The sequence below is a fragment of the Pogona vitticeps genome, chromosome 5 (assembly GCF_051106095.1).
Source record: "Pogona vitticeps strain Pit_001003342236 chromosome 5, PviZW2.1, whole genome shotgun sequence".
NCBI lineage: Eukaryota > Metazoa > Chordata > Lepidosauria > Squamata > Agamidae > Pogona > Pogona vitticeps.
The window spans coordinates 2526995-2554053 of NC_135787.1; the positions used below are offsets into that span (position 1 = coordinate 2526995).

At 44.6% G+C, this 27059-nt stretch overlaps 1 protein-coding gene across 1 annotated transcript; it reads right to left on the bottom strand.

Annotated features, from left to right (window-relative positions):
- Positions 1-1231: 1231 nt before the first annotated feature.
- Positions 1232-26939, bottom strand: LOC110079842 (CD209 antigen-like protein D). Its single transcript, XM_073002308.2, has 10 exons — positions 25054-26939; positions 22494-22597; positions 17588-17669; positions 16201-16287; positions 14747-14845; positions 14165-14263; positions 12152-12238; positions 5204-5355; positions 3816-3922; positions 1232-1403 (listed from the first exon to the last, which is right to left on the bottom strand). Exons 3-10 carry the CDS (start codon positions 17625-17627, stop codon positions 1232-1234), a joined length of 843 nt encoding a protein of 280 aa, XP_072858409.2. The 5' UTR covers positions 17628-17669; positions 22494-22597; positions 25054-26939.
- Positions 26940-27059: the final 120 nt, after the last annotated feature.

Consider the following 27059-nt stretch of genomic DNA (forward strand, 5'->3'; position numbering starts at 1 on the left):
TCACAGCTGTGCCCATCTGGTCCAAGCACACAGTTGTGCTATTTGGTGGGAAACCTGCAAAGGTGGCTCAGGTTTCCCCACCACCTCAGTCAGGAAGTGAAATGCTGCTTCCCTTCTTGCTAGAGCGGGGGAGGAGGAGGAGGAAGTGGCTCTGTCACTGCCCATCCGCCTGACTCGAAAAGAGGAGGAGGAGGAGGAGGAGGAGGAGGAGGTGGGGACCCTCCCTGGGCAGAAAGGAAGAAGGATGTGATGGTCATCCTGCTGTCGCCTTCTTGAAAAAGGCCACTGTGCCAGCAGCAACAGCAGATCCTGAGTTTGCCACTAGAGACCTTGGTGAAGTGAACCACACAGATATTCACCCATAAATATAGTTTGGGCTGAATTCTTTGTCATCCCATCACATAGTTCATGCTCCAAACCTGCTCCAGCCTGCCTCAACAGAGAAAGGACCTTAACGTACTGCCACTGGACATGGTTTGGAAGCAGAAGGACCTAAATTCAGTCCCTGGCATTTCCAGGTATTAATGGGAAAGACGCCAGGCCTGAAACACTGGAGAGCCATGGCTGCCAGTCAGTGTTGGCAATGCTGGACTATATGGACCACAAGTCTCAGCCCACATGAGAGCAGGACGCCACTGGAACCCATGGCCTTGGTTGGTGGTGAACGCTGCAACGCTGGAGGCATTCAAGAGAAAACGGGACAACCCTCTGTCAGATCTCCTGCCTTGAGCAGGGGGTTGGACTTGATGGCCTCAGAGGCCTCTTCCAACTCCATGATTCTAAGATTATAAGTTGCCTGAATGATCGTCTGCTCATTTATATAGGTGGGATCCTGCCCTTGTAACTACACAGCCAGCTGTGGAAGGTTCTGAGCTTGGAACCCCACCATCTACAGCACAAATACACTCTTTTCTCCCATCTAATTGTGTACTGACTATTATGAAGGGGAACCTGGGGAGGAAGAAGAGGAAGTCAATGTTGATGAGGAGGACACTGTACGGATTTGGTGCAATAGAAAGTAGAAGATGACGGAAGCCTTTCATACTTTTATTCTTCATGTCTAGATGCATCTGTGTGGGATTCAAAATAGTTTTCCTCTAGCAGTCACGTGGAATTAGGGCTAACAAGGTGTTGTGGACATCAAAACACTGAACTCTTCTATGCCCTGTTCCCCTGGGATGGCCAGCTCCGTGTCTTTTTCCTTTTGCACGGAGAGCAGGGTGTCCAGATCTTAGTATACCACGAATGATGCCATATCTATCGTACAAACAAGCATGTTCTCCTTATCGCAGCTAACGCCGTTCCAGCATTTCCCAGAATCTTTGTGGGGACAACTCGCTTGAATCTCAGCACAGTCTTTGGGTGTGGTGCCCGGGTCGTCTGGCTGGCCTGGCCTCCAAAAACTGAAAAGAAGAGGTAGGACTGGTTGAGCTAAAATCTAGAGTGCAAAAGTCTGTCTTCCTGCACTAAACCAACACTCCAAAGGAGATCCAGGCAATCATCCACCAGAAATGGGGCCGCCTTTGCTGTGGTGCCAGGACTCTGGGACCAACTTCTGGTGGAGCTGCGCCGGGCTCCCTCCCCACATTTAAAAGGCACTTTAAAACACTGCTATATAGAGGGGTCCTTTTTCTGGCCATCCTACTTGATCTTTTTTTCATCTTCTAGTTTTTTGGGGGGTGTATGTTTCCTTGGGGGGTGTATGTATCATGTGCACATAGCCAGAGTATGTGCACATGATACGGCAGCATAAAAGGAAACATTCATGTAGTCGTTTAGTTGTGTCCACGAAGAGTCAGACACGACTAAACGACTAAACGAATGTTTCCTTTTATGCTGCCGTGTCATGTGCACATACTCTGGCTATAGGTACATTAACCTGGAACCACTTTAGAGGATTTTGTCCAGTGCCCACCTGTCCTTGCATTAGCCAACTTCCACAGCCTCTTGCTACCACTGTTGCCGACACCAACTCAGTTCCCATGTTGGGGTGATGTGGCTCGCAGGGACAAAAGTCATGTTCTCTGTGGTGTGATTTTTAATATCTGCTTTAGTTTTTTTCAAACTGGGATAGCACTATATCAGTCTGACCGATTTTTTTTAAAAAAGGGTCAGACTGTAAGGTTACCCTTCCACACACACCGCTTTTCTACCACCTTCCTTGATTGGAAGCCAGAGGTCACAGCCACTCTACTTCCCTGGAGGAAGAGAGAAAGAGCAGGCAAGCCAAAAGGGGTTAAAGTGATTTCTCTGGGCCCCTCATCATGTTTTCATATTTATTTTTTACTTTTTGCAAACTGCAATAGCGCTAGGTCAGTGTTACAGATAGAACAAAATATAACAGGTCAGATTGCAAGGTTACCCTGCAGACCAGAAACCTGTGATCCTGGTATCCAATCCAATACTTGACAAACCCCACCAACACAATTTATTGATTAGCTCATATGCAAAAACAATTCAAAATACTTCATGTCTATAAACATCCCCTCAAGGATTCTTAAAATACCTCACTTTCCATTTTTTAAAACACACACACACACACACACACACACACACACACACACGCACGCACACACACACACACACACACACACACACACACACACACTTCCCTGCCACACACATACTTTCCAGCCAAAAATTCATCTATACATCATGAAAATGGATAATTTAAAATAAATTTCAAGCATGCTAAAATTGACACAAACTCCAGAGTATTTCAATGCGCAACAGCACCATCAGTCCCTCTGGGTGACCATCTAGCTGAAACTATAATGGAACAGCCCATATTCCAGAGGTCCTACCTGTGAGATATATATTATCAGAGCTTAGAAAAAATCACCTTTTATATTAAAACAAAATTCAAAATCCACAAATGGGCATTTTTCTTTATTAGGATCAACGATCGGCTCTTTCCAAGGTGAGAACTGGGGACTAAATGAGTTTGGAGTGTCATATGGTTATCACATGACCTCTGGGTAAACAGCTGGGAAGAAGATTGTTTTTCTCTGAAAACACATAGAGGAGAGGCCTCTCCACATCACCCTCATGAGGGCACCTTATTCTAAGGTGCTCACAGTGAGAACTCTTTGACAGAGAAGTTGAATCCCTTGGAACACAGTGGACTCTACCTCACTGGTGGTTTTTCAGCAAGTCTTGAGATGGCAGGGGATGTTTTACCTGCACTAGCAGAAGGAGGTTGGACTTGCAAGTCCCTTTCAATTCTGTTGTTCTACGATTCTAAACATCTGGAAGGCTGCAGGTTGCCTGCCTGAGCACTATAACAAGAAAGGTGGCTACTGTCTCTAAATCAGTCTGGAACGAGAGTCACCTTTGTGGAAGAGCAAGGAAAAATGAAGAGAGCAAAGAACACTGCATCTCAGCTTCCAAGCATGTTCACATCCTGATGTTTGCTTTGTGTCATTGGTTTGTGGTATAAGTGAACAACACTACTAGGCCCCTATAATAATAATAACAACAATAATGTGCAGTCAAGCCAGTTCTGATTTATGGCAGTCCTTTTCCAGGGTTTTCCAGGTAGAGAGTACTCAGAAGTGGTTGACCCTCCCCTTCTTCTGGGGTTACTTGGGACTATGCAGTTTTCCCAAAGCCACCCAGGCTGGCTCTTCTTCTAGGAGGCCCAGTGGGGAAATTAAACTCCCAACCTCTGTTTCCACAGCCAGAGACCTAAACCACTAGGCTATTCAGCCAGCTTTTAGGCCCCTATAGAGACACCTAGGTTTACAGGTAAATGAATGCCTCTCTTTCCTGTGCTCACTTCCAGGCTTAGTGCTGGCAAATGTGGTCATACTTGCCTCACACTGTAGTCTGTACCATCAATCCATTTCCAGGTGCCATTGACCTTCCAGAGTCCAATCCATAGACTTACTGAGGTCATCTTAGATTTATCCTCCAGATACTTCTGCATAAGACAGAAAAGGAAAGTCTTTAGTGGGATTAAAGTAGAAGAGGTCTCCATTTGCTCTTATTCATTTCCAGGTTGATTTTCCTATGATTCCATTCTGCCATCGTCCAGAGCGTTTGGAACCTTAGGCTGGAAAATTGATTTCTCAGTGTCAAACATTAGGAATGGGAGTATTAATTCATTGCTACTTGTAGTTAAACATTGAAAATGGTTCACTCATAAAAAAGTGTAAAATTGCCCTTCTCCCACCTAGTGCTTTCTACAACTAATTCTACAATAATTAGCTAGGGATAATATAATCTAAGAAGTTTAGAAGTGGTGGGGGTGGGAAAGACTGCTTGGCCAGAATACAGGATTTTATCTGATCCCCTATAGAGAAACACACATGTGCCATCAACATACTGGGTATATATAAACCAGCAATGCGTTAACCGTTTTCACGTAGACTTCCACAGTAAAATATTATACAAGCCATTGGAGAAAGTGGCTGGGAACTGCTAAAAATCTCAGCTCCCTCTGTTATATGGCTGTGTGAAGTCAGAGCAGCCACCTTCACCACCTTAGATGTTTGAAAAACATTTGACACAAAACCAGCCACTGACCCAATGTGGAAAAGGAAGCTGGGATGATTTGTGTTGTCCCTCTCCTAAGCACAGCTTTCATGGTAACATGGCTTTAAATGTAAATTGTTTGAGTACGAACAGTTGTGGTGGAATTGTACAACTTGGATCAGAGTTACAGATCTCTTGCAAGACAATTACTGAAATTCTGTGGCTTAGCCCAGGAAGTCATAATTAAAGGAGTCCCCTTTGAATCAGTGAAGCTGATGGAGGAGTTGACTCACCAACTCTGCACTGATTCAGTAAACCTATTCTAATGGAACTCACTATGCTGAGCAACAGGATTTCATCCAGTAGCGTAGTTTTAAAATGGACACAGAATTTATTTATGCATGTATTTATTTATTTACATTTCTATTCCACCCATCTACTTAACAGAGCAATACTCTGGGCAGCTAACAACAACAACAAGAGAAATAATAACAACATAAATTGACAATTGAGAAAAAAACAACCAAACAATTTTCAGGATTTGTAGTTAACATGTCTCTCGGGCAGTCCCTTTGCTCTGGGGCTGTCATGAAGAGGATTTTGGGGTCTGGGAGGCCAACCCCTTGAATGTGTCAGAGACAGAAATAACTGAGCTGGGAAGTCATTTCTCCCTCACCCCCCCTTAAAAGTTATTTCTTACTTTCAGGCATTTTATTGTTCTACTCACCTCTGCTTCAGAGCTTAAAACAGAAACCAAATCAGCATTTTCTTCTTCACATTCTTTCTGGGATTCATAAAAATTCTTTGCTATAGGGCCGAAATAATAGAGACGTCCTTCGTAGTATTCCCACCCTTGCCCAACTTTCTGAAGTATGTCATCTTTGAGCCAAGACAGGAATGTGCAAGTAACAAAGAAACACAAAGGAGGAGTTTGGAGGTCGGTACAATCATACAGATCTGTGCAGATTACATAAAATTAAACACATATTGATCTAACATCACATGGTCGCACTGTTGGATGACCTGTTGAGGGAGGCTGACAGGGGCAACATGTCCTTGTTGGTCCTCCTCAACATTTCAGTGGCCTTTGATACCGCTGACCATGGTATCCTCCTGGGGAGGCTCTCAGAGTTGGGAATTGGTGGACAGGCATTTGCCTGGCTCCGATCCTTCTTGGAGGACCGTCCTCAGCAAGTCCAGCTTGGGGAGAGTGTCTCGGCCCCGTGGAGCCTCAACTGTGGGGTCCCGCAGGGTTCGATCATCTCTCCAATGCTGTTTAACATCTATATGAGGCCACTAGGAGGGGTCATCAGGGGGTGTGGGGCTTTGTGCCATCAGTACGCTGATGACACCCAACTGTACATCTCTTTTTCACCTTCCTCAGTTGATGCCGTCCTGTCCCTTCAGCGCTGCCTGGGGGCTGTTCAGCAATGGATGCAGGTGAATGGACTGAGGCTGAATCCGGGGAAAGACGGAAGTCCTTCAGGTGGGTATCCCAGACATCAGTGGTCTGGGAAACTCCCTCTCCTTTTGGGGGGGTGACTCTTACCACCAAGAGTGAGGTTTGTAGTTTGGGTATACATCCGGATCCGGCACTCACCATGGAGACCCAGGTGGCGTCAGTGGTCCGCTCCGCCTATTTCCATCTGTGGCGGATAGCCCAGCTGGGTCCCTCTCTTGATGTTGGGGCGCACACCACTCTGGTCCATGCACCCGTAATCTCAAGATTAGACCACTGCAATGCACTCTACGTGGGGCTACGTTTGAAGTTGTTGTGGAAACTTCAAATGGTGCAAAATGCGGCAGCCAGACTTCTCACTGGGACAAGAAAATACCAGCACATCTCTCCCATCCTGGCTGCCTTGCATTGGCTTCCCATCCGTTTCCACATCCACTTCAAAATGTTAATGATGACTTATAAAGCCCTAAACGGTTTAGGACCTTGATACATGGCGGAGTGCCTTTTCCCACCTAGATCTACCCGAGTCAATCGTTTTAGCCAGGAAAGACGGCTGAGGGGCCTAACGCCGAGAGACGCCCAGAAAGAAAGAACAAGAAACCGGGCCTTCTCGGCAGTGGCCCCTCGACTATGGAACAGCCTTCCAAAAGAGATCCGGCTGGCACCCTCGCTGGGTGTTTTTAAGAGTCATTTAAAGACCTGGCTCTTTAGGCAGGCCTTCCCTCCAGTCAACACCTGATTCTCTTTTTTCTTTAGTTTTTTTCCATCTTGAGCTTCTAATTTGTTGATGTAATTATTGTTACATACAGCACTGATGTTACCTGTCTGTCATGGGTTTGGAGGGAAAGTTCCATCCTATGGGGAGTGGGAGGCGGGACATCAGGAGGAGGGGCTGTACTGTATATATAGGTGAAGCCTGTGTGGTGAAGTTCAGGAGACGCTGGGATGTGACGAAGCAGCAGCTGGGAAGAAGAAGCTGGTGTGGGAGTCTGTGTGTCAGACAGGGTACTACTGTGTGTCAGAGTACCAACCTGATAGGTTCAGGTGTCTGTTGGTTAGCCAGAACTGATAGGTTCAGGGTCTGTGCTTCAAGTTAAGGGTTCTGTGTGAACCAAACTGTATGCATGTATGAATGAGAATAAGCCACGTTACTTTATCTTATTCACCTGATTATTTTATTTTCCCTGTGTGTTGTATTTAAATAAACCTTGTTCTTTTATTTGTTTAAAAATCCATCTCTGGTCTGTGTGACTTCTTATAGGGAATGGTTGGTGGCAGCTTAGTTAACGTGTGGCAGATCCCAGTAGGTCTGGGTTTGTCACATTGATTGGTGTCCAGCGTGTGGGATACGACTGGTCCAGTTGTCCAGCGGTCCAGCAAAGCCTTGGCAAGTGTGCCCAGAGCAAGGGGGGTCTAGTCAGGGACAATCTGAGGCGCGTAGGTAATCTTCTAGGTGTACCTCACGGGGAGGTGCGCTAGTGGAAGAACGTGCCAAGTGGGAAGACTAGATTAGGGTGCTCTGAGGCAACTTGTTTTGGCGGGAAAAAAGCTGAGGCAAAACTGTGTAAAGTAGCAGTGATTTAGCCTGCCTGCTGAGAGGCCTAGCAGAGGGGGGTAGACTCTGGCTCGCAACTGTTGCAAGATTAGTGCTGAAGAACAGCAGTAATCTATAGAAAGCTGGTTCTGAGGCAAAAGAAAAAAAAAGTGGTCGTTTTATTTTGAGGCTTGACTTTTTAAAGCAGCTTGTTCTGAGGGGGGATTATGCCCTTGACTCGAAGCCAGATGGCAGAAATGGGTGAAGTGAAAGACCCCCAGGTAGACCAAGGTTCTGAGGATGAATTTGGCTCAGTGCAAGGTGACAGCACAGGAGAGCAGAACCCAGAACTCAGAAAATTGCTCATAGCCCAACAGCATGAACTGAGGGTGAGGGAAATGGAAATCAGAAGAAAAGAAAGAGCTGAAATCAGTCAGGCAGAGGCAGATGCCAAGAAAAGGGGAATGGACATGAGGATCAAACAGATGGAACTGAAACTCCAAATTAGAATGGTACAATTAGAATTGAAGTTCCTAAATAAGTATATTAACAATTTATCAGTGGAAGAAATGTCAAAGAAAGAAAAGTATGAGGCTCAGGCCAGACGAAGTGAGCAAGATCTTGAAAAATATAATCAGCAAAAAGACATTAAATTAAAGGAAATCAGAGATAAGACTGAAGAAAAAGTGAAAGAGATAAAAGCTAGGGCTGAGGAAGAAATTTTACAGATCAGGGCTGAGTTTGAGGCCAAGCAAAAGGAGCTGGATTTGAGAATAAAAGGGAAAAGCCAGCAAGGGGGAGGGGCCCATGGTGCAGGGAAGCCCTCAGAAATGAAACCAAGACCTGAGATTTTGGAGGGAAAACCAAAACAAGATGAGCAAGACTCAAAATACACCAGAAAATGTTATTTCTTTCAGGGAAAGGGCCATCTAATCTCAGAGTGTGAGAAATTAAGGCAGCTAAAAGGAATGGTGCCTCAGGATTCGAGTGGAACCAAGCCAAAAGCTGTGTTCTGTGTCCAGAAAGAGCAAGGCTCATTGTCACTGAGGGAGCCTGTTGCCATGGCTACTCAATCTGGAACAGCTACATCTGCTGATCAGGCTGAGGAAAATGGTCCTCTTGTAGAGGTCAGGCGCTGCCTGCTGGTGAGAACAGATTCCCAGTTGTTTGAGACAGCAGGGGTGGACGTAGGAATACTTGACCGTCAGTATCGGGGGCTGCGGGACACTTGTTCCCAGGTGACCCTGTGCCATCCAGATATTATTCCTAGGGAATATATAATCCCAAATGAGAGCATGAAGGTGGCAGGGATTGAGGGGCAGGTGATCTCTCTGCCAGTCGCGGAGGTACCTGTCAACTTTCAAGGCTGGAGGGGAGTTTGGCGGCTAGCGATTTCATCGACTCTGCCAGCAGCCGTGCTCGTGGGAAATGACCTGGCTGAACATGTGAAACGGGTGCTAGTGATTACACGTTCACAAGCCACCACGGGGACAGTTCAGGGGGGTAATGATGAGCCAGAGACGGAAGCAGAGGGGAGTTCAGAAGCTGTGGTGGAAACCTTAACCACAGACAGCAGATTTGGACAAGAGCAAAAGGCAGACGCCACTCTCCAAAAGTGTTTTGAACAGGTGACTGACGCCCAGCTAACACCTGAAACCCCAGTGAGATTTCTGGAGGAAAAGGGGATTTTGTATAGAGAGACCCTGAGGAATATCTCAAAAGGGGGAGATGGGATCAGAAGTCAGCTGGTGGTACCTGAAAAGTATCGCCCCATGATCTTACAAAGGGGGCACTCTGACATGTTTGCTGCTCACTTAGGGGTGAACAAAACACAGCAGAGAATCACACAGAATTTTTACTGGCCTGACATAGGGAAGCAGATCAGGGAGTTCTGTAAACAATGTGATGTGTGTCAAAGGCAGGGGAATAGCCGCGACAGGACCAAAGCAAAGTTGTGCCCTTTGCCTGTGATTGACACTCCGTTCAAATGCATAGGGGTGGATAGTGTGGGACCTTTGCCCAAGGCCACAAAGAGGGGGAACAGGTTCATTCTCACCATTGTGGACCATGCCACGAGGTACCCTGAAGCCATACCCTTGACTAACATTGAAACTAACACAGTGGCAGATGCCTTGGTGGGGTATATGTCCAGGATGGGATTTGCCTCAGAAATAATCACAGATTTGGGAGCATCGTTCACATCGAAGCTCATGAAACGCTTATGGCAAATCTGTGGAATTAAGCACAAGGAAACCACTGCCGATCATCCTGAAAGTAATGGGTTAACTGAGAAGTTCAATGGGACTCTAATGCGCATGATTAGGGCTTACTTGGCAGAGAATCCAAACAATTGGGACCAGAAGCTGCAATCCCTTTTGTTTGCTTATCGATCAGTGCCACAAGCCAGTACTGGGTTCAGTCCATTTGAACTTTTATTTGGGAGAAGGGTGAAAGGGCCCCTTGATTTGATCAAGCAAAATTGGGAGCAGATCACCCAGGATGACCCACAAGACGTTGTGACATATAGAGACTCTTTAAGAAAGGACCTAAAGAGAAACCTAGAGCTAGCAGCAGAGACCCTGCAAGCTCAAAAGGTCAGAAAGAAAGCTTGGGATGACCAGGAAGGCAGGGAGAGGCACTTTAACCCAGGGGAGGAAGTGCTTTGGCCTAGGCCCTGTAAAGAGAATAAACTGCAGCTGGGTAGCTCAGAAATAAAATACTTGGGTCACATGGTAGGGGGAGGAGTGATAAAACCCCTGGAGGCCAAAATAGAAGCTGTTCGTGATTGGCCTAGACCCAACACCAAGAAAAAAGTCAAATCATTTCTTGGGTTGGTGGGCTACTACAGAAAGTTCATCCCGAGGTTTAGCGAGATTGCGGCTCCGCTGACCGATCTGACGAGGAAGAAGGCTGATGACCGCATCCCGTGGACCAGCGACTGTGAGGAGGCGTTCCAGAGGTTGAAGCAGGCGCTCATCAACTATCCAGTGCTGCGGGCTCCAGACTTCGACCGGGAGTTCATCATCTACACCGATGCGTCTAACAGCGGGGTAGGAGCAGTTCTGTGCCAGGAGGATGAGAATGGTGACCAGCATCCAGTGTCCTACCTGAGTAGGAAACTTCAAAAAGGTGAGAGACATTTGGCAACCGTGGAGAAGGAGTGTTTGGCCATAGTCTACGCGATCCAGAAGGCCAAGCCTTACATCTGGGGAAGACATTTTGTTCTGTGCACTGACCATTCACCACTGCAATGGTTAAAGACAATGAAAACCCACAATAGCAAACTTATGAGGTGGGCTTTAAACCTACAGGACTATGACTTTGAAGTGAAGGTGGTCAGAGGGTCAGTGAACTGTGTTGCTGACGCCTTGTCAAGAAGACCTGAAGAATGAAGACGGCGAAAGAAACATGGACTATGTATATATATTGATGACAAAAAGTTAAATGTACCTGGTTTTTCTTGAATTTGGTTTGTATGAATAAAGGTAGATTGATGTAATGTATATGGTAAATGTTTAAATGCCTAATTGCTATGGTTAACTTAGAATGTAAGTATAAGTAAGTATGATATGGTATGTATAACTGTTGTTGTGTGTTTTATCCAGGTTGTTTTTTGGGAAAAAGCACCTTAGCTTTCCCCCTACAAAACAACTTATAAAGAGGGGAGGTGTTACATACAGCACTGATGTTACCTGTCTGTCATGGGTTTGGAGGGAAAGTTCCATCCTATGGGGAGTGGGAGGCGGGACATCAGGAGGAGGGGCTGTACTGTATATATAGGTGAAGCCTGTGTGGTGAAGTTCAGGAGACGCTGGGATGTGACGAAGCAGCAGCTGGGAAGAAGAAGCTGGTGTGGGAGTCTGTGTGTCAGACAGGGTACTACTGTGTGTCAGAGTACCAACCTGATAGGTTCAGGTGTCTGTTGGTTAGCCAGAACTGATAGGTTCAGGGTCTGTGCTTCAAGTTAAGGGTTCTGTGTGAACCAAACTGTATGCATGTATGAATGAGAATAAGCCACGTTACTTTATCTTATTCACCTGATTATTTTATTTTCCCTGTGTGTTGTATTTAAATAAACCTTGTTCTTTTATTTGTTTAAAAATCCATCTCTGGTCTGTGTGACTTCTTATAGGGAATGGTTGGTGGCAGCTTAGTTAACGTGTGGCAGATCCCAGTAGGTCTGGGTTTGTCACAATTATGTCATTCATTTATATATACCGATGGTTTTTATTTGATTGTATTTTATAACGTTTTATTCTTCTTTGCAAGCCACCCGGAGTAGACTCTGTCTAGAGGGGTGGGGTATAAATCGAATAATAAATAAAAATAAAATAAATAATGTTTCTAATAATGAGCCTTTTAGCCAAATTATAGATTTGTCTTGGATGAGGTGTGGAATGGTTGAAAGCCAACCTCCCCCCTGGGGATAAGAGGGACCCTGAAGCATGCGTTGATGTTCCACGCTGCCAAAAACTTTTGATATGTCACACTTTGGAATATCTAGGCTCCTCAGAGGCTGAAAAGACCTGACAGAGAGATGTCTTGGTTTTTTTGCTCTGCTGTTCTCTCTGTTAGGAGTCAACAAAGTGTTTGCAAATGGTGTGGCTTTGGAAAGCCACCCTTTGAGGCTGGACTCTCTTTTCCACAAAATTATTCCGCACCATCATCTTGGGTTCACTTACCGACTGTGGTCTTCAACTGAAAAGCTTTCTCATTGCTGGCTGCCACTTTTTCTACTAACATCTCCGTTTCAAAGAGAAGTGCTGAATCTAAAGTTTGCAAAAGGTCAAGTCAGATGAATCACAAGCAGTCATCCAGATACAGAGAGGTCCATTTTCTAAGGAAGGGTAGAACTCGGAATACAGATAAATACATAGCGGCAATTTCTTTTTTGCCTGATTTCTTGATTTTGTTTTGTTTTATTTGATGAGTTAATGTTTTGTTCCCTATATTTGATTCATTGATTGTCTCTTTCATGTAAAATGGTACATAGCACCAATCGAGTGGTATAGGTTTCCAAATAAAATAAATAGCTGATTATATATTTTCTGCATGGAAGCATCCCAAGGTAGAATCTAGTTTGACAGTCAAGCAAGGGAGTTCTAATTGGAGTTGTAAGACCTTGCATTAATCCCTAGGAGTTGCCCTTTTCCTTTAAGAAATGGAGAATCTTTAAATAATCCTTTGGCTTAGAGCCTAGCCATAGGCTCCCGTGGCTGGAGTGGGGTATGGTTGGCTGCGGAAGGTGCTCCCTATGTGATCCATGAGCGCCTGGTAAGTCTAGCACTTCGTCATCCTTACCTCCCCTAAACAGGTAAAATTAACCTGTTGTAAATTTATACATAATTTGACTAAGAAACCCAACTCTGCTTCACTGGATACATTTGGAACCAAATGTTCTTAACAGCCGTAACAGGCGTTTCCGACAGAATTGGGCCAAACACGAAGTCATTCTGACTCTCAAAGAGATCACTCAACCCTGGCCAGCCTGGATCTTGCTGGGGAACATGGGTTCAAGACTCTACTGCCTCTGAGGAACACAGTGAATTCTCTGATGCCTGGGGGGGGCTAATTCTCCCTTTGCTGCACTTCCCCAGGCTGACTGAGGAACCTATCTGCCAGAGAGCCGAACGGGAACTGAAAAGGAGAGCTGGGCAGGGACTTTGCCTCAACACCCCCCACTTCACTTGGGGGGCAGGGTTGACCTCAAAATTCAGATTTAGGCATGAGTCAGTTCAGACTGATTCTGGCTTGATCTGACCCAATGTGGACATGAGCCATCCGTTTTTAGAACTATACTTATATTCAACTAAACATTATATTTGGAAACCAAAACCTTAGAAGTGCAGAGATGGAAAAGGGGATCCTCGGGGTCATCAAAGCTAACCCCTGTCAAGGAGGCCCCGCGGGGAATCAAACTCCTAACCTTCCTAAACCACTGAGCTATTCAGCAGTCTGCAACTGCTGGCGTAACTTTTTTGTTCTTTCACATAAGTGCATGAAACGGAGACATAAGGATCAGACAAAGGTATAAAGATCACACAGGATCACGACAAAAAAACTGGTTGTGTTCAGGGCAAGATTCTTAAAAGGACCCTTTAAAGTGACCCTCAATCAATCAATCAATCAATCAATCAATCAATCAATCAATCAATCAATCAATCAATCAATCAATCAATCAATCAATCAATCGCTAGCAGCTCTAGTGCTGGAGCAAAAACACCTGGTAAGGGGACAGAACAGGGTCAGATGGTCCTGCCAGCGCTCCAAATCTGGATCTCAAACCTCATCTGATCCCACCCTTAGTAGACGACGTAGAGTGGACAATCCTATCACGTTCAGAATCATTAGGCTTTGTTTTATGCTAGCCATCTTTAAAAGTTGCCTTTAAAACAGACCTCTTTCTTCTATGCTGTTGTTTTGATTAATATGCCCCACTTGGCTTTCCTTTTACTATCCAAGAAGCCAAAAAGATTTTGAGCCACTTTGGACCAAACGGGGCTGATTTGGGTAGGTCTGAATCGGCCCCGCTTGTCTTGGGATGCATTTCGCACAGCCTGTGGCGCAGCCCCAATGCGAAATATTTTAAATAGTCATCATCATCCTAAACCAAGCTGTGCTGGGAGCAGAGTGCCATGGAGAGACTGTGATTTTGGAGTCCACAGGACATCTACCTTCCATTGCTCATGGCTTACCATTGAATCCTTCCAGGGACTTGTTACGACTGACCATAAATTCCCGAATCTTCCTTACAGCCATGACATTGTCACCAAAGTTTTTTACATGTAAATAATCTAACAAAGAAGAAGGTGGGAAAGAAAGAGTGGGTCAGTTGGGTGATCAGGAGCAATGGTGTTGTGGATGATGAGACACTGTTCTCACAATTTCCTCTTATTAGAACCCAAGGTCATCCACTTAAGCTGTCTTCAGCACTGAGTTTAGTTATTAAACCTTGGAATCCACCACCACAAGATGTAGGTGCTAACTCAGATGATTTTTTTTGAAAGGGGATAAATTCATGGAGGCCAGGACCATCAAAAACTACTAATGAGGATTGTTCTGGACAAGCTCTTTATAGCAAGAAGCACGGTGTCGCTGGATATCAGTTGCTGAGGGCTGAGAAATGGACAGAGCCACACACAGACACACACAGCTAGCCTTCGGGATCAAAGAAATCTAAAAGGGAATAGTGGGCACTGGATCATGCCCTCTCTTTTGCAAGTAAAGCTACCCAGGGAAATGCTGGAAGCTCCCCTTTCTTGCAGAAACCAACTTACATTTGGCGAACAATCCACCTGAGATCAAAAGCATGACGAGACTCAGGACTGTCACTTTTATTGCACACTTTGGAGAATAATCCTTTTCAGGCACTGTTTCTAGAAGAAGAAGAAGAAGGGGCAAGAAAGTGGTGCTTCAACCATCTGCAGAATCTGTGCTGTGCAAACCACCCGAGGGCCAACTCTTTCTCAGCAGGTCTGAGCAAGCTGTGGCTTCAGAGGCATTCAGCCCGATGGGGAAAAATCCATGAATAGAAGCCAAATTGTGGGCTCCACAATCTCCTTGTTGGGTCACCAAGATGTTTACCACCAGCTGGCCTTGCTTGTCACTTTTTAGTGACCCAATAAAGGCATTCTGCAACTTAGAGCTTTTGTTTCCAAGTATTATGCAACTTAGATGGGATCCAAGGGTAAAGAGGAATCATAGAATCATTGAATACTGGAGTTGGAAATCAAAGCAGATCTGACAGATGGTTATCCAATTTTCTCTTGAATACCTTCAGTACTGGCGTGCTCGCTACCTCCCAAGGTAATTAGTTCCATTGTTGTACTGCTCTAACAGTTAAGAAGTTTTTCCTGATATTTAGCCTAAATCTGCATGATTACCTTTCAAATATTTGCAAAGTGCTAGCATATCTCCCCCCCCCGTCTTCTTTTCTCAAGGCTGAATATGCCCAGTTCTTTCTGTCTTTCCTCCTAAGGCTTGATTTCCAGCCCGCTTGATCATCCTTGTTGCCCTCTTCTGAACTTGCTCCAGTTTGTTGCCATGCTTCTTAAAGTTTGGTGTCCAAAACTGGACACAGTACTCAAGGTGAGGGCTAACTAGTGCCAAATAGAGGGGATCTCGTACTTCATGGGATTTGGAGACTATACTTCTGTTACTACATCCTCAAATTGCATTTGCCTTTTTTTGCAGCCACACTACACTGTTGGCTCATATTCAGCTTTTGATCTACAACAATTCTAAGACCACACTCAAAATATGTGGTAGTAGAGAATGCAAGGCCAGTTAAGACTGAAGTTAGGAAACATACATACATGTATATATACATACCTTGCCATATATCATTAGGCCTCATGGTTGGAAACCCTCGATAAAGTTATCTAAACTTTTATGTACTGCTCTGCTTGTCTATGCAGTGAAGACTATGGTCCCTATTATGTATGTAACTGCAGTCTTAGGGGACCCACTTTCCCAATTTGTCTTGTTTCCGGCCATTCAGCTTGGCTATTGCTTACAGCAGCTGAAAAAAGAGAGTAAGGGGCTTCATTTGCTGACTTAGCCTTAATCAAGGCACAAGGAATGACCAAGCAATAGCAAGGTTTGCCTTTCTGTGTTGCCCATGGGTTTTGGCTTCCAGCTTCCCCTTGGTCCCTGACTGTATTGCAGTCTTGGCCACTTCTGTCTCTCTCCAGATGGCTAACTATGGCCCAGACCCAACACATGTACAGACCTGCAGCTTCATCCTCAACGATCTTTTCTTCTTCTTTTTCCTCGCCTTTGTCTTCCTTGTGTTTCTCTGCCTTTCCCTCCTCTTTCCCTGGAAAACAACATTCCAACATATTTATTCTTATAAATGTCTTGCAGATAGCATGAGATGCTTCAGGGCACTAGAATCTCCAGCTGCAGTTCTGTTTATTTGGAAGGCAAAGCCACTGAAGAATCTTGAGGCATTGGAAACTAACATGTTCCTTTGCCTTTGCAAACTCCGGCTCACTTCTTCAGATTTCTGGGAGTATCCACGGGAGTACAAAGGTGCCTCTTTCCACAGTTGGCTAGTTACAGATCAAAGGGCAGAGTGAGGAACCAAGAAACCAGCTCTGTTGGGCCCTTAACTATCAGACGTTCATAGCACTCACAGAATTGGTGCAGCCAACAATCCAACTACAGTACATCACAACTTTCTAAAGCCCGTGTTGTGAAGTATGGTGGCCTTTCAGCTGTGCCTGCTTGTCCTTGGTTGCCCCTTGCTGTTGACGGCTGACGGGCACATCTAAACATGGTTCAGATGGAGCTGGTCTGATTAAGTAGCGAAGCCTTCAACAAGTGGCAGGCTCCGGTGGCAGCTGATGGCAATTCCAGTTTCCAGGGAGCTGTGAGTTTACTCCAGGCTTCACCTTTGCATTTTACAAGAGTTCTCCATGGTGCTGAACTTCGTGTTGCTGAACCACCTCTTCTGGGGGATGGGGCTGAGCACCTCCTATGGCGGCTATCGAGTGCAGTCTAAAACCCAGAGTGGATTCACAACAGTTGTGAAACTGGAGTCGCCACCAGCTGCCACTCTCAGACTAGCAGCAGCATCTCCCTTGGCTAACTGGGACAAGGTTCAGCTCTCCATAAAACACTCCTACCATAGCTTCCTGGACAGACCAAACTCATCTCGTTTCCAAAGCCAAGTAGGGAGAGGCTCGGCCTGTCCTTGGACAGAAGGCCCTCTGGTTTGCCCTTTGATCTGGGTTGCCCTTCGGTCCTGCCTCCCGGGACCATGACCCTGCCTTAGTCTCCCATCAGCTGCCCATAGCTCAGCCCTGGCACACCTGGAGAGGTGCAGCTGATGTCTCTTATAGGGCTTCCTGACCTCCTGCTTCAGGAGTACCAGATTATTTGTGTTTACCTTCCTTTAAAAAAAACTTTCATCCTTGCAAAGACAACAGAAACATGGAGATTATGGGAAGAGCATCACAGACCAGAATACCCCAGCTCTATGGGAATTCCACTGGGTGGAGCTACGGTCTCAACCGGCTCTGACGCCTCCTTTGTGGGTGAACAGAGTTGGGCTTAATGCTCTGATGGAACCTCTGTTCTCTTGTAAACAGCGATTTAAAGCAGAAGCAGCTTACCTTCTGGGGCAGGATGGCCTTTCTCTGGGTCCTTCTTCATTTTATCTCCTCATTCTAACGATTGTCTCCATCGGCTTGATTCCTGTGAGACCATATCATGGAGCAGACTCATAAGAGGGCATATCAGAAGGAAACAGTCTTATTACAGAGCAGTGACTATAGATTTAGACTGTGCAGAGAAGTTGGCATAAAAGGAGAATCAAACATGGAGCTCCCGCCATATTTTTAAAGGTAAGGCCTCGGGAGCCAAAAGCCTTCGCGAATATATCAAATGCTTGTGGTTCGATGCAGTCGGCCAGCCAAAACCTGCAAGCCCTGGCTCAGCAATATGGTACCTGTTTTGTAAGTAATGTACATACACAAATACACACATGCGTGCATGCATGCATGCATGCATACACACACACACACACACACACACACACACACACACACACACACACACACACACACACACACACACACACACACACACACACAAACAAACATCCCACTTTTAATCCCTGGTGACACCAGTCCGAAGACTATCTTGAAGGAAAACTGGTGGAAACCCAACCCTGCTTGAGGCTCTCATGGGCTGACGCCACTTAAACTGATCTATGTACAGATTTGGGATCATGTGAACAAGGTTATCCACCCCGTTCTGACCCTGTTTGAATCCCATGGGGACGCCCCAGTCAGATTCTCTCTTCCCTGCCTCGGCCCTTTCCTGGTGTTGCCCCTTCCTTCAACAGCTTCAACCGCCTTCCTTCTGGATGCAGAACACCCCATAATTCCTTGCATTCCGTGCCTGCCCCTCCCTAGCCGGCAGCCAATCAGATGCCCACACAGGTGTGGCAGGCAGGTATCATCGGTGGAATACCTGCCTCCTAGCCCACTGTAAAAGGTACAGGAGCAATGTCCTCTACCTTCATGGGACCACCCTTGCCAGGAAAACCATGGGGTGGTCCCAACCTTACAAACCAAATTTGGACGGCTGCGAAACAAATCTTTTTTCAGAATTGCTCCCATCCCAATGGAGTATGTTGCCGCTGTGATAAAGCATACCAGTAATATCACAAAGGCTGTAAGAATATTTGGTATTTACTGCATGGGATCGGGTTAAAGGAGAAGCCATGATTTTGTACACTTTTTAAAAAAGATTCGATTCTTTCCATACCGAACCTAAAAACAGTGGGATATACTGGTCAATTTTTCGTTTTTGAAAACTAAAACTTCTCATCTATTGATAATGCAGACCCATGTATATACTGTATTGAAAACCTGCCATAAATGCTGCTAAAAGTATTTTGCTGGGCCAGATGTCCTGGGACACCTGAAAAAGCTTGGACAATTCTCCTAATTTAGTAAACAAACCTCCTGATGCCTCCTATATCTAATGGCTGCTGGGTGTAACCAACACACAACCAATCTACCTTATATTCTAAATTCAAGGCAATTTGTTTCTTTTTGTAATAATCTACTCTTCGTTGTTGTTGTTGTTTAGTTGTTAAGTTGTGTCCAACTCTTCGTGACCCCATGGACCACAGCACACTAAGCCCTCCTGTCTTCCACTGCCTCCTGGAGTTTGGTCAAATTCATGCCAGTCACTTCGCAGACACTGTCCAGCCATCTCATCCTCTGTCATCCCCTTCTCCTCTTGCCTTCACACTTTCCCAACATCAGGGGCTTTTCCAGGGAGTCTTCTCTTCTCATGAGATGGCCAAAGGATTGGAGCCTCAGCTTCAAGATCTGTGCTTCCAGTGAGCACTTGGGGTTGATTTCCTTCAGAATGGATAGGTTTGTTCTCCTTGCAGTCCAGGGGACTCTCAAGAGTCTCCTCCAGCACCATAATTCATCTACTCTTTACTTTTTTCTATTAACCCTTTCAAAATGTCAGTGCCTTACAGAGAAAGAGATGTCCAATAATTTTTTAAATTTTTTGTTTCCAAGAGAGACGAATCACTGCTGCTGCGGTTTCATTTTCAACTGAAAAAGGAAGTAGGTGGGGTGTATAGCAACGTTTCTTGTGAACCTGGATCGTGGCATGTTGCTGCCCATCCTACTTACCTCCGTTTTCAGTTGAAAATGAAAGCTAAAATCCATAATAATAGCAGGAGATTTCATCGAAGAACGAAACTGAATTTCTGAAACAAGCCAACATCACACTGGCCCTGACTGCTGGCACAATATAAAACTACCTTCAACACAACTTCACAAACACTATGAGGGCTTGTCATGCCACCAGAGAAGGTGGTGGTGGTGGGTTTATACAGAGGTAACCAGCCCTTCTCTTCTTGTTTTCAATGATCAGTCAGTTCTATTTGAATCCTAACCACAGTTTCAGCAGCATGAGTACAGGCTGTTTTGTTCCTGGACTTGACACACTATTTATGAGAATCTGAGCCACCCAACCATTTCCAGTCATTAGAAAAAGAGAACCCAGTCCAGAACCCAATCCAGAAAACCCAATCCAGTAGTCTTGATGCAAGTGCTTAATTCTGTTTTCTACAAAGCCCTGCAAAAAGCACAGTCAGAGAGTCTTGCCTTGGAATTGGGGACAAACGTCTCTCTTGCTTCTCCTCTTGAAACCTTTCCAGGCTAGCCCAGGCAGGCCACAACTCCCCCCCCCCCCCATGGCTTCAGCAGTAAAATGCAAAGGAAGAAGGGAAGCCATTGCTCATGATGCCAAATATATTACCTCCCGTGTCAGGGGGTGGAAGTTTGCCATTCCTACCACCTTACTGGGCTGTTGTGCTCATGCCCAACGTAAGGGCTCCCGACAGGCATCTGTCAAAACTTTCCATAAATTGAACCTCTAACTAGGTTTCAGCTGAATTCTATTCTGTTAACATTTTGGGGGCAAAAGGCTGTTTCAGCTGAGATGAAACACTTGGAGCTGTTTCAAGGCGCCTTCTTCCCTTTGGACATTGGAGAATGCAATGCACTTGCCTGCAGAGTAGTACCTACTTACTGGCTATACGTAGAGCCCTGTTGAATGAGATAAAATGACTGTCTCATCCAATCATCAATTAAAAAGTGCTTAATAAATATTTGTAATGCATGAAAAGCAAGCAGCTTGAGTTGAACTCAGAAGCAAGCTGGAAGCTAGCACAGTTGTTTCAAAGCCGCTGCCATGTGGTCTCTAAACGACCAGTTAGAAAGCCATCTGGCGGCCACATATTGTACTAGCCATAGCTCCCAAATACTTTCCACGGGCAGTCCCATGTGCAGTGTGTTATGGTAATCCAACAAGGCAGAAGTTAAGGACTGGTTCGTTGTGGTCAGGTCCACGTTCATTAGGAAGGGACCCAGCAGAGATACCAAGGGTACCCTTCTGGCTTTCAGGGAACAACGCTGGGTCCAGAGGATCCCAAGCGGGCATTTGTGCACCTGGTCCTTCAGAATCAGGCCCTGCCCCATCTGCTTCAGAGGTTGCATCCGAGTTTGTAAAGAGCTGGGCACAGAGTAAAGCTGTAAGAAGTGAGCCAACAGAGACATGTCCAGTCTGGGGGAAAGGCACAGCTAATTCACTGCAGCTATCATGCCCTATTTTATCCCAGCAATGGTGTCCTATCTTCATTTGTGGTTGGCAATCAATTAATTTACTGCAACAGGAAGTGAGCTGTTGTACACTTTATTTTCACAGACGTTTAACTCTTTGAAGTTGCAAAATAAAGTATATTTTTCCCAATCACAATAAAGCAGAGAGACAGATTCTTCCGAAGGCTGACACCAGAGATGTTCAGCTCTTCCACGCCACAGTTCCATTATCTAGACGACTGATCCAGCGTGACTTCTGTATTATGGGGAGCGAGGGATCAATCCGTTGACCTTATTTCTCTGTCGAGATCACTGAATCCAGTTTCATTGATACTGAAAGGTTCTATGTGTACCACTTTTTATCCGGCTTCTTCTTACAAATGCTTCGGATAGAAACGTAGCAAGCCATGCCTGCCCAGCACTTTCTCTGTGTGACGCAATCGCTTTTCATCATGACACAGGGTTGATTCACTACATCCCTTGGTTGGCCAAACTGCCAGAAACTGAAAACAAAAGGCAGCATTAATGCAATGATCCTTCAAGTCAATGAAGAGCGGTCATTCTAGACTAGATGTCTGCTTTCTCCTCCTTCTGAAGAACTAAACTATGTTCAGCTCATTTCTTTCTCACATGTACCACTCACTTGCAATCAAAAATGGATTGTCTGTATTTTACGGCTTCTGGCTATAAACAGAGCACTTTTTAGAACGAAGTAACTCTGGAAAACAGCTTTCTCAGGGGGAAAGGAATGGCCAGAAACGCTATGTCAGTGGAAATCTCCCCACCATACACACTCCAAATCTGTCCAAGACACCATGTGCGAGGGAATATATCTGTGAAGATTCTCAGTCCTCTAGGTGAAGTTACGGTATCTGGAAGATGATTCATGGCAACTGGACTTCCTTCTTGCTAGGTTGAAATGTTTTGCTACTCATCCAAGTAGCTTCTTCAGTCTGAGGAGAGGGGAATGCAGTTCCCCTGTTATTTAAGACTGACTTAAGTACAAAAAGCAAGCTAAAATACAATAGAAATCCAGTTTTATGTTATTTTCAGTAGCCATGCTGATCACAATAGGAGAAGACTTTACTGAAGAGCTAAAATGAGTTTCTTACATCCAGCATCACACTGGCCAATGGCTGCTAGCACAACGCCAAAAGCTTTCCCTCCCTCCCTCCACCGCAGTCCTGTACACCACCCCAAAAACATCTCAAGAGGCTTTCTCTACCTCCAGAGTAGGTTTGGGGGCTCCATGGAGGACTGCCGGGGAAATCCCCCTTCCCAATTTCCTTGATCAATCAGTTCCATCAGTGGAATTAGCCATCTGGATAGTGATCAAAGTTTCTACAATAGAATACAGGCTGTTTTGTTCACCAATTGAACACACCTTTTTCGACCACTTACACCATCGAGCCATTTCCAACCGTTATAAAAAACGTATCCAATCCAGTAATGTTCATGTTTATTCCTGACTATTTTTTCTAGGAAATCCTGCAAAAAACACAATGAGAAGGTCATTCCTGGAAATAAAGAACTAAATTCTCTTTCCAGAGCCTTTCCAGACAGCAATGTAAGATGCTGACTACACGGTTTGGTCCACAGGGAGAAGCTGGTTATCTCCTAAAGTCTGTGATCAGACAATGTCTTTGCTGGAATGAACCAGCCCATCCCCAGAGCAGTCCTATCCGCATCCGTCAGAGGCTTCTACATTTTTTGTATGGGTAGAACCACTCCATTTTGGACTTCCTTAGCCTCATGTAGGGGCCATAGAAGTGATTTTTCAGTGTCTTTTAGAACAGAGAATATGCACTTTTTAACTTTAAAAACAACATTAGGTTAGTTATGTGTATTAGGAAGATATACCTAATGCACATACCCTAATACAAATATCTAACTTTAATACACATACCTAATTATGTTTTTAAAGTGATGCATTGTATATCTACTGCTCTAATACAATTTAAATATTTATTTTCATTTCCTCGGCCCCTCCACAGAGCTGAGGAAGTGTTTAATTTCCCAACATCCTGAAGTGCCTTTCTTTTTAAGATGCTTCACAATACTGGCAAACTGGTAATAGGCTGCTGTGGACCAAATCAGCTGCTTGAGGTCCATCCCTCCTAGCAACCATACTTAGCCCGTTCCAGGTCACTCCAATCACCCTGTGCAGACAGGCTTTAAATCCCAGGAATTAACTGCCAGTAGTTATGCAGTCAAGGGTTTCATTGGTCGTTATGCAACCCGTCACCTGACTGACACACAGTGAGAAATATAAGTGGTGACTCATTAAGACAGCAAATTACTGCTGCAATTTATGCCATTTTATTTATGCTGGCATGTGTAAGCAAAAGGATGTTCTGAAAGTTTTATGCAAAGGTATTTTTATGTTTTGAAGGTAGTTTGTATTTTATTATTTCTATTTTCTGTTTTGTTGATTTGTGTTTTAAGCATGTTGTTTATATATGTTGTATGAATGAATGAATGAATGAATGAATGAATGAATGAATGAATGAATGAATGAATGAATGAATGAATGAATACCTCTGCCCAAGTATTGTTCAAAAGTAGTAAAATGCAAACAGGCAAAGAGAGCTCTCGTTTTCCTGTTGACAATACATTGGACAGTATCCTGCTGATGATTTACATGCGTATAAGTTAAATTATGCAATTCACCTTGTTGAACTGCTGTTAACAAGGCCAGTTGCATTTACTAGGTATGCCTCTATTGCACCATTGTGGTGACATTGTGGTGATGTTGCCTTGCTAGCTGGTGACAAGTTGACACAGCGAGTTATACAATTGAACTACACAGAAATCACCAACAAGATTCTGGCCATGACCTCCAAGACTGGAGACAGTATTGGGTTGTTGTTACCGCTTGGGTTGTCAAGCCCCTGCCCCACCTGGGGGCTTCCCATAGGCACCTGGTTGGCTACTATGGGAAATGGGATATTGATTGGTCTGATCCAAGAGGGTTCTTGTTCTTTCATAACTTGTGAAACAACCTACAGATTTTGCCACAATGCACATAGGTTAGGTTATACATTTTAAAAGAACTTATGCTCCTATTCATATCTAGTAAGTGAAAAGAAAAAACAGATAGGATCTGGTTGGTTTGCCAGATACCAAAACGCATCAGAAACAAAAGAGTTCAGAATGGCACATATGCATTTCTTGCCTTCCATATGTCATTTCTTGTTCATTTGCATGTCGACAAGTAGTGTCAGCTGCTCCAGTTTGCGGTTACAAGGAGGTGACACAGAGGGTGGGCAAGGGAAACCGGTCCTGTACTGTAACCTACTGCCTTCAATAGACGCTTTACAAAAATAAAACATCCGAGTCATCTAAGGGAGTTAAATATCCTGAAGCAGCTCATAAGCCATTTCAGAATACCGGAAATTGACACTGGAAGGAGCGGCAAGGCCCGTTGCTGGGAATGGACTAAATGGGAGCCCTCAAACTTACAGCAAAATTGTAGAACATCCCCCCCCCCACCTGGAAAGAGGCTCCAAAAGCTGCGGGTTGGGGTAAATTGGTCCACTCCAGAAACATCCGTGTGTGGGTGCAGGAAAAAAGAACAGACCAATCTGATTCATCAGTGCACCAAACTGCAGGACAAATGCTTGTGTGGATTTCCTCTAAGTTAAGATAGCATTTATCTTACCAGGGCAGCACTAATATACCATATGGTAGGTTCTGAGGGCAGGAGGTGTCTTGGTGAGCGGGATGAGTACGGAGCCACTGGATGTATTTCGGGTATCTACCCCCTCTCACCTGGCATGTCCACCTTCCGATACCATATTTCTCTGTCTCTCTCAAGTAATACTTATAGGGGTGCACTATTCTCTTCCCAAACCCACATATAGTGTACAATAAAATGGTTAAAATAATCATTGTGTGAAATGTTTTTCCTGCTTTCTGTCTGTGTATTCATGTGTTTCGCTCACCTCCTCTTCTTCATTTTCAATACAAACCAAGAGGGACTTCTTTTCCTGACAAAATTCTCTTGCTTCATAAAAATACATTGCTTTCTCAACAAATAAGTAGATGGCCTCGTTATAAAGAGTCCAGTCTTGTCGAAGCCTTGTATAAATGTCATCTTTTTCCCAAGCCCAGATTGTATAACAAAGAGAGTGAAAGAGAAAGAAATAAGAGAAACGATTTAATAAAAGCCAAGCTGAAAAACCATGCATCTAAAAAAAAAAAAAATACTATAAAATAAAAGCAAATAATGATTGGAATCTATTGGCTGAAGTCTTGTTGTAAAGCTCTATGTCATCCCTAGCAATGCATTGCCACTGATTAAAGGCAAATTGCTGCTAATTAAAGGAGATTTCAGGGTGCATTCAATGTGTACACAATGCGGTCAAGTCACGTGCCCTGAAATGGCTAAAGAAAGCTTTTAATCAGCAGTGATGTGCTGCTGCTGACATCATTGCTATTATGCACATAGAGCTGAATAACAGGATGTTAGCCACTATGTAGTTATATTAGCATGACTTTATCATTATGAATTTCAGTGGCAAATTGTTTTAAGGTCAGTAGAGGCATTCGACAGGCAATAGCAAATATCCATGCTGCCTTCCTGTCTTTCAGCAATTCACCATGAGATGTAGATTGTATGAGTTACACCAACAGGCATAAGTAATACGATTCTAGAGAAGACTGTATAATTATACCTTATGCTCCACTATAGTCAACTGAAATAACAATAGGTACAGCCGTCTAAAACGGTACACCTGATAATGAACATTCCTAGTGGGTTTTAACTAGGAATGTTTTTCTTAGTTAAAACCCATTAGGTAAAACATTCCTAGTTTAAGAATCAATCCTGTTGATTCACCTTGTAGCTGTTTAAGAATCAATCTTATTGATTCACCTTGACTTCTCAATGGCTTGAGAGGTGACCATAGCATCTATCTAGAACAGATCAGGGGGTGGGGTGGGCATAGGATGTACTGATTTGCAATATTTACTCTTTTCCCCTTGTCTAGTTAAATAAGGAGAGGCTACGGCAGTGTTCAGGACTGGTGCCTGGAAGAAAGAGTCCACTGGAACGGAGCCAATAGATGGAAGTCCTGATAAGATGGAGGCTCTGTGGATAGGTTTTCCCAGGGCCAGAGATTAGGTAGACCATTTGTTTTGGATGAAGTGGGTTGCCTTCTGAATACTCCTGTATATAAAGACCTAAGAACTGGTTTGGAATTTTTAATATATACAAGAAACCTTGTTATATTAGTGTAGACCATTTTGACCTTAGACAATGTTATGCAGACACTCAAATACGAACCTTTGCCTGCAACATTTGTGTCATGAGCCTCAGACCTTTTCCTTCTTCCCCTGCTCTGCTTAGGGCCTTTGCCCCTTGAAGGACAAGAAAAATGTTGCTATTCATACCAGTTTGTACCAGTGGAAGCTCCCTATGTTACAATTATAGCAAACATGTGCATGTAGGCACACATGCGCGCACACGTGCACACACATCTTTCTCTTTCCCAGGAAAGTTGAGATAGCCCTTGGGAGGGGCAGAGGATAGAAGAAAGCTATGGTGAACGTCAACCGCATCTCCTCACAAGTAACTGAATTTCTCTGAGACCTGTAGCATCCCTTCAGTGTTTTGACTAACATCTTGCTAGACTAGTCCAGAAACAATTTTACAAGAGACTGATAAGCTGATTTGAGGCAGAAGTGATCACTAAAAGACAGTCATCTCTGCCAAGTTCTTTTTCCCCAGAATCCTGGTTCCAGTCATGGTCAACCAGTTGCCTTGAAGGAAGCCTACAAGCAGGAGAGGAAGGATACAGATATTGTTCTCCAGCAACCGGTACCCAGATGCTTTCTGCCTCTGAACCTGATGATATCACACAGCCTCGAAGGCTAGTAGCTATTGAGGAGACGGTTGTCTATGAATGAATCTAATCCCCTTTTAAATCCATCATGCATGCCTATCACC

What these genes read in the sequence shown, in the direction of transcription:
- LOC110079842 (XM_073002308.2), bottom strand. Translation starts at nt 17,627, where the DNA reads ATGAAGAAGGACCCAGAGAAAGGCCATCCTGCCCCAGAAG. An exon ending in AGGCCATCCTGCCCCAGAAG is followed by an intron (nt 16,288 to 17,587) that starts GTAAGCTGCTTC and finishes GTTGTTTTCCAG; the next exon opens with GGAAAGAGGAGGGAAAGGCA. An exon ending in CGTTGAGGATGAAGCTGCAG is followed by an intron (nt 14,846 to 16,200) that starts GTCTGTACATGT and finishes TTCTTCTTCTAG; the next exon opens with AAACAGTGCCTGAAAAGGAT.